The 8,080-nt window shown below is 37.5% G+C and overlaps 2 protein-coding genes across 2 annotated transcripts; both read left to right on the plus strand.

Moving 5' to 3' along the window:
• The first annotated feature begins 5,139 nt into the window (after positions 1-5,139).
• Positions 5,140-6,048, plus strand: LOC109237728. The gene is made up of 3 exons (XM_019404082.1): positions 5,140-5,271; positions 5,493-5,765; positions 5,854-6,048. The coding sequence occupies exons 1-3, from the start codon at positions 5,140-5,142 to the stop codon at positions 6,046-6,048; spliced, it is 600 nt and encodes a 199-aa protein (XP_019259627.1).
• A 243-nt stretch (positions 6,049-6,291) lies between these two features.
• Positions 6,292-6,618, plus strand: LOC109237729. Its single transcript, XM_019404083.1, has one exon. The coding sequence runs from the start codon at positions 6,292-6,294 to the stop codon at positions 6,616-6,618; it is 327 nt and encodes a 108-aa protein (XP_019259628.1).
• The last annotated feature ends 1,462 nt before the right edge of the window (positions 6,619-8,080 follow it).

Here is an 8,080-nt window from a genome sequence, read left to right on the forward strand (position 1 = left end):
TGTTTAGAGGTTAAGACCTCAGAACTCGGTTCATGGACAACAACTCATATTGCCATGCCCTGAGTCATCACTCACAAACACATAGGGGTAATGGAGTAGGGAGCAAAGATTCATGAAAGAAACAAGCAGTAGAACATAGGCATACTAAACTAAATATCAAACTCCACAGAAAACAATAAAGTAGACATGGATACAGAAGAAAACTGTAAGTAAACACATTGGGGTGATGCTGAAACTTAAATTAGAACATACCAGTTTCAAAGAAACAAGTAGAAAAGGCAGTAGTCTTGTAAAAGCCAAAGTGCAAACAGGAAGATAGAATACTATGAGTGTGAGTTCAAGAGAGATTGTGAGATTGTGAGGTCTAAAATGTGTTAATCGTGTGTGTGTGTGTTTTGTGAAAAGAGGGGTCGTGTATTTATAGTGTGGAAGTCATGAGGAAATAAGGTAAGAAAATAATTCAAGACTGATTGTAAATCAATCACATAAGACTCCCTTTAATTAAGGGATTCAAATTCAAACGGGTATAAAAAAATTAAGGAAAGAAATTAATCAAACACTTGTGTAAAGCATGCGATTGCGGGTAAATACATAGAGGTTTATTTAAGGACAAGGTCTTGACAGTTAACGTTTGTACAACTTAAGGAAAGAGAATCAGTTAACAGCCAAGAAATCAGAAGTCCAAAGATTTGGTATGAATGAACCAAGACAGAAAGGTGGATCAATAACAATCAATTAGACCTATTAAAAGGAATTCTGAATCAATCACAAGTTGGAAAACCTTTTTAAAGAAAGATTCATCACATATAAAAGCATACAGACACGTTAAACATGAAAGAAACTTATCATGGCAATCAGTAGAAAGTCTAGTGTAGAAGAATTTCAAAAGTTTAGAATTGTATGCAATCAAAGAAGTTCAAATTTAGTTCAGAGACTCAGAGCTTAGTCTGAAAGAGTCAAGGGTTCTAAAATAAAACCCTAGTTCGATCACAGGATCAAACCTCGGCAGAACCCCCAAATTCTAGAGTTTCCGCCTCGAATCAAATACAGAGACGAGGAGGCAAGTAGTCAAAAAAAGCTCAAAAATTTCTTTTCAGAAACTCATGAGAAAATATGCAAACACAGTAGAAGGTTCAAAGCAAACAGAGTGGAGAAACAAGTAAACACTTAGGAACACAGTAGCAGATATAGTAGAAGAACATACTTTTTAGAAGGAACTTAACCAAAGTTCAGAAGAGAAAAATAGTAAAACACTTAAGAAATAGTAGAAGAACACAAGAACACCGGAAAATATAACAAAAGAACATATAGGAAAACATAGTTAGATAAACATGTGAGAGCAGGGTATAGAGACACAGTAGGAAAAAGAAATATTAGAAAGCAGAGAAGAACATGCGTGGTAAAAGGAAATATATGAAAGCAGTAGAAGACAAGTACACATAAAGAAATGGAAAAGAAAACTCAGAGAAACATTTTAAGCATTTTAGAAAACCCTAAATCGAAAAAGAAGTGATTTTAAAAGTAGTTTTGAAAGAAAGTTGGGGAAAACATTTGAAAACTCAAATAGAGCATAGATACACAACAGATCTAAGAAAAATTGAAGAAAACCTCGAATAATTAGGGTTTCACAAGAACCCTAAAATGAGAAAGGCTTTGAAAAGGTCCGATCTGAGTCGGAGAGGATTAGAATCAGGCTTAGAAGACCAGGATACGCCGGAGCAAGGCCGGAGATGGCCATAGAACCTTGGATCGGTGGAGCTTGGAACGAACACCTTCGAGCTCAGACCTCGAACCTTCGAGTACCAAGTGTATAAGAGCAAAGGGAGGCAAGTTTAAGACTCCTATGGCCGGAGAAGCCATGAATTCCGGTGGGTTTCGAGGTGGGAGCGAGAGGCGGCTAGGGTTAAGGAAGGTTCGAGAGAACCTGAGAGATGAGAGGGGTTTCAAAGAGGCGTCTCAGGTGAAATGGACTAGGGTTAGGAGGTTTTGGGGGATTAAAAAAGGTAAGGGGGAATCGTGGCCGTTGATCAAAATGATCAACGGCCTGGATCAAAAGGGGAGCCAGGTGGGTTGGATAAATGGGTCAGGGGTCGGGTTAAATTGGAATTGGGTTGGTTAGGTTTGGGATTGAAATTGGATTAATTAGGGGGGTTAATTTGAGCTAAAATTGAAATTAAATAGGGATAACTTTTAAATAGCCTCTTTTCCCTTTTATTTTATAAAAAATAGTAAAAAAGGATTTCTGAAAATAAATTAATGGGGCTAAATTAATTAGTAGTATATAAATATTAATTTAAAAATATTGGAACCAATTTCATAATTGTAAAATGCTATTAAATCTTAAAAAGGCTAAAATTGCAATTATATGCAATTTAGCTTTTAAAATACCAAATAAGTTTGTAAAAAATGTATAAAAATTACCTTAGCTGTATTTTTGGGTAAATATGAGGATAAATAAGTGAATCACCAAAACGATAATTTTTAGAATAATTATTAGTTTTGTACTGTTAAAATAGGGCAATAAATGGGTTTAAAAAATCTTTTTTAAAAATTAGAAAAAATACTAAAACTTTTGGACACACTTATATATGCATATATATACTATTTTGAAATTATTTTTCATATAAAAATATATAGGGAAAAATTGGGTATCAACAATCGTGATTGAATGGTCAGGAACGCGGTCGCGAAGACATGTGATCTTAGTCATCACGTTCGCAACTGGGTTGTTGCATTCGTGTAAGAAGAATTTTCATCTGAGAAATGTTTGTGCTTCACGAACACGAGGCAATTTCTGCATTCACGAAGAAGAGCACCTTGGCAGAAAGTTTAAAATCCCAAATCGTGGGTTAGGGTATTATTTCATATTTTGACTTGTGGAGCTCGGCTAGGGTCCATTTTTATTGAGGTAGTTCACTACAAATCAAGAGGTAATTAATACAAGAATTAAAGATAGCTTGGTGGGCTCTAAATGTTCTCGGCGCACGATAAGCCAATGCAGGCTAACGTGCACCTCAGGCGAGGAGACGCAAGCAAGCAACGCCGGCAGCCGGTGTGACTACGCCGGTGAACTCTATAATGCAAACTAATCATCCATTAACCTTTGGAAGCTTTCTACCAGCTGGTTTTCAACCAATTTGTGAAGAAAGTGAGCTAATCGAAAATGAAGAACTGAACAGGAACCAATGGAACAGTAACAATGTGAGCACAGTACATGCAGCGTAGAAAGGCAAAGAACAGCTACCAACAAGTCCAAAGCGTCTTCAATTTTCTGAAGCTGGATCTTCGAAGCAAACTTCAGATCCAGATATGGGAAACGCAGCAATGGAAAAAGAGAGCACAATGCATGCAGAGGAGATTAGGAAGCAGAACAGGAGCTCTCAAATAGGGATGAAGCTGGACTATGTACCACCCTGCCATAGTGAAGGTAAGGTGGTAATTCAAATAGAGGAAGAAGATGTAAATGAACTAAAGGAATACTGGGATAATGCTCTAATTGAGTATGTGTTGGGGGATACACCGTATGAGAAATCTATGGTGAGCTATGTAGAATCCGTTTGGGATTTTGTAAATAAACCTCTAATATTATATCATCATAATGGTTACTATGTGTTTCGATTTGTAAATGTGAAGGACAAGGAAGCGGTTATTTAGGTAGGACCATACACCTATTAGAATAAACCACTGATGCTATAGAATTGGGAAAGAGATTTTTCACTTTGACCCTAAATGTATCACTACTATTCCAGTTTAAATCCAAATTCCTAGCTTATCAGTTGGGTATTGGACTGCAGATGTATTGAGTTAGGTGGCAAGTGGTGTAGGGATGCCAATGTACATTGACAAATACACAGCTGAACTAGGGAAAATATCATATGCACGAGTCTTTGTGAAAGATGATATAACAAAACCATTGGTGGAGACTATAGAAATTATAACTCCTATGAGTGTTAAGCAGCAGGAAATTATATATGAATGGAAGCCGAAGTTTTGTACTGAATTTTACATTTTGGACATGATATTTTTCAATGCTGGAAAGGTATGCAAGGAGGAGAATGCAGAATTTCATGTACCTAAGAGGAGAAATAGGGGCAGAAGAAGGAGAATCATACAAGAATGGAAACCAAAAGAACAACAGGAAAATGAAGAGAATAATGAAGAAATGCAGCAATTGCAGCCTCATACAAAAGAGGACAAGGAGACACACGAAGATGATGCAGTCCAAAGAGGCAAAATGATACAAAATGAAGTGGACAAACAGGACAACTCTCCAGAAAAGCAGAGCAGATATGCAGGAATAAACAATGCAAATAGATTCCAAGTGCTAGGTAAAAGGGGACAAAATGCTGCACAGGGAGGGGCCTTGGATACTGATCCTATACAATACCCCCCATGATCATGAGTACATGGAATATAAGGGGGCTAAATAAGCCTTATAAGCAAAAAGAACTGAAAAACTTTTTGCAAAAGAATAATGTGGATGTCTTAGGATGTCTGGAAACTAGAGTAAAAGAAAAGAAGGCAAAAACAATACTCTACAGAGTAGCAAGAGACTGGGGTTATTGCTGCAATTATACTAAGGCTGAGAATGGTAGAATCTGGTTGATGTGGAAGATAAACATATCAGTCAATGTAATCCAAGTTCATGAACAATGCATTCACTGTGTAGTGAGTGATGCAGTTATTGGACAACAGTTTATGCTGACAGTTAGGTATGCTAGAAACAAGCAACAGGAGAGAACAAGTTTATGGTGTGAATTGCAAATGATGGGAAATCAAGTTCAAATTCCATGGCTCATAAGTGGTGATTTCAATAGTATCCTAAATACTGAGGATAGGTTGGGACAACCAGTTACTATGAATGAGATAAAAGATTTCAAGCACTGTATTGACTCCATACAATCGACCAATTTGATGACAAAAGGCTGTTTCTATACATGGTGTAATAAACAATCTGCTGATGATAGAGTATATAGTAGAATTGATTGGGCCTTTGGCAACTTTGAATAGATCAAAGAATATGGACATGCGGAAGCTGTTTTTCTGGAACCTAGAGTATCAGGTCACTCTCATATAGTGATCCAATTATGGAAGAGGAAGAATATATATCCTAAACCATTCAAGCTATATGTAGTAACAATGGAGCAAAAGGAGTTTAAACCTATGGTAGAGGATATGTGGAGGCATAAGATGGGAGGTGACCCTATGGATAGTATATGGCAGAAATTACAGCATTTGAAAAATGTAGCAAAGGAATTGAATAAGGAGATGGTGAGCTATGAGAAAAGGTTGAATCAAATTAGGCAGCAGCTAGAATATGTGTAAAGTAATCTGAAAGTAGGCCTTCAAATCAAGAAATGATAGAAAAGGAAAAACATATACTGCAGGAGCTAGAGAAGTGGAGTACCATAGAAGAAAGAATCTTGAGGCAGAAATCAAGAGTCAACTGGATAGATTATGGAGATTCAAATTCTAAATACTTTTATGCCTAGCCGAAGATGAGAGCAAGCAGGAATTCAATCACTTCTGTGTACAGTGAAAGGGGATTCAGAGTTACAGAACCAAAAGAAGTAGAAAAAGAATTTGTCACTTTTTTTAAGCAGCTCATGGGAACAGCTACTGGGATCAAACCATGTCCTAATACCAAAATTATCAAAGAAGGTGTATGCTTATCAATGCAGCAGCAACAAGAGTTAATCCAGGAAGTTACTTATGAAGAAGTTGATGCAGTAGTGAAAGATATGCCAAATGACAAAGCCCCTGGTGTGGATGGCTTTCCAGCAGAGTTCTTTAAAAAAACACTGGAATGAAGTGAGACAGGAGATTTATGAAGCCGTGGTGTTCTTTTTCCAGACAAGTAAAATGAAGCAAGTATGGAATTGTACAGCTATAACATTGATTCCCAAAGGACCAGCTCCTACAACTGTGAAAGACTATAGACCTATTGCCTGCTGCACTACAGTGTACAAAGTTATTGCAAAAGTAATAACTAAAAGGATTAAGAAGGTGATTGAGAGTATAATTGGGAAAGCACAGATGGTGGATTGAATGTAATAACAAAGTATGCCGACCTAAATTAGCAGGTGGATTGAATGTGATAAATATGAAGATGTGAAACAAAGCAGCAGTGCTAAAACATCTATGGGCTCTGGCTATGAAGAAAGATGCACTATGGATTAGATGGGCTCATACTTATTACATAAGAAACAGACAGATTGAAGGTGTACACACACCCAAAGCAGCAGCATGGGTGGTGAGGAAGATCATAGAGGCAAAAGATGAAATCTTGAAATGAGGGAAGATCAACCCAGTATTGCAACTATACTGGAGAGCTTTGTGAAGCAAGGTAAACTTCAAATACACAAGGCATATGTCCAGATGCAGCCCCAATTCCTTAAGGTTGAATGGAAGAGTATTCACATGTACTCTCAGATTCATCCTAGGTTCAAGTGTCACCTATTGTTGGCTATTAACCAAAGAATAGCAATTTTGGATAGGCTTGCTAAACTAGGCATTCAAGTGCAGACAGAGTGTATTTTCTGTGGAAGAGCTGAGGAAACATTTGAGCATCTTTATTTTTGCTGTCATAATACAAACAGGCTGTGGGAAAGGTATTGAATTGCCGGGGCATACAAGATGGATAGGGGACTGGACCATGAGCTGAGATGGATTAGTAACATGGCAAAGAAGAAGGAGTGTAAGGCAGAGATGACCACGGCAGGATTTGCAATGGTTGTGTATTGCATGTGGCGTGAAAGAAACATGATGCGCTTCAACAAAGGAAGATACAATATCGATGCAGTTTGTAAGGAAATTGCAATGCACATACACATACAAGGAAGGAAGAAAATCAAGTGGAAGCCAAGATTAGACTTTGTAAATAGACTGCCTTAAATTGTTAGTGACACATACATAGTCTAGTTATAAATTGTAATAGAAATTAGAGACTAATGGTCAGCTTTAGTCTGGGTATGTAATGTCAGCTTTTTGACGAAATAAAAGCAAATTTTCGTCAAAAAAAAGAAGAGGTAATTAACGTTTTATCACTTTTGTCCAATAATATTGAATACCCATTAATTTCTACACCTAGATTATGTGCGTTTAAGAAATATGGAGAATTTTGGGCTAGGTATTTGAGAGTATGATTTGGGGGTTTGAGGGTCGATTTGTGGTTGGAATTGAATAATTTTTTATGTTTGGACTCGTTATTGAATAGGTGTTCGGTTTTTATGAATTTTGCCAGATTCTGAGGTGTGCGTCCGAGGTTGACTTTGTAAATTTGATTAAAAAACTTAGCTTTATCATACGGAATCGATTCCTATAGCTTGTATTGATTATATTAAGTTGTTGATGACTAGATTCAAGTCGTTCGGAGGCTAATTTACGAGGCAAAGGTTTGTTGGAGCATTGAGTTGCACACTTTGAGGTAAGTAACACGTCTAAACTTGGTAATAAGTGCATGAATCCCTGGAATACATGTTATGTGCTTAACGTTAAGGTGACGCACATGCTAGGTGACATGCGTTTGGGCGTGCACCATAGTAATTATTACTTGATTGATTCTGTGATATTGTGTAGTTATCTAGTCTGGTTTGATCCGTGTAATTTCTATGCGCTAGAGAAGTTGAACTGTGATTCATGTTAGAAATCATGTTTTGGCTATGTGTGTGACGACCCGGCCAGTCGTCTCATGAGTTACAGCTCCATTTCTACCATTTCTGCTTCTTTATGCTTTGTTTATCCGTGTTATGTGGTATCGGGTTGGTCGGATCAAATCCGGAATGATTTTGGTAAGATTTGAGACACTTAGTCTCCTTGGAGTGAGTTTAGGATGGAAAAGTCAACCGGATCTTGACTTGTGTGTTAGATGGCTCGAATGTGAGTTCCAATGGTTCGGTTAGCTTCGGGAGGTGATTTGGGACTTAGGAGTGTGATCGGAACGAGTTTTGGAGATTCGGAGTAGATTTAGGCTTGAATTGGCGAAGTTGTTATTTTGGCAATTTTCGGTTGGTAGGGGAGATTTTGGTATACGAGTCGGAATGGAATTTCGAAGTTGTTAAATTTGGGATGTGTGTGCAAA

This window comes from Nicotiana attenuata, unplaced genomic scaffold (assembly GCF_001879085.1).
Source record: "Nicotiana attenuata strain UT unplaced genomic scaffold, NIATTr2, whole genome shotgun sequence".
NCBI classification, from domain to species: domain Eukaryota; kingdom Viridiplantae; phylum Streptophyta; class Magnoliopsida; order Solanales; family Solanaceae; genus Nicotiana; species Nicotiana attenuata.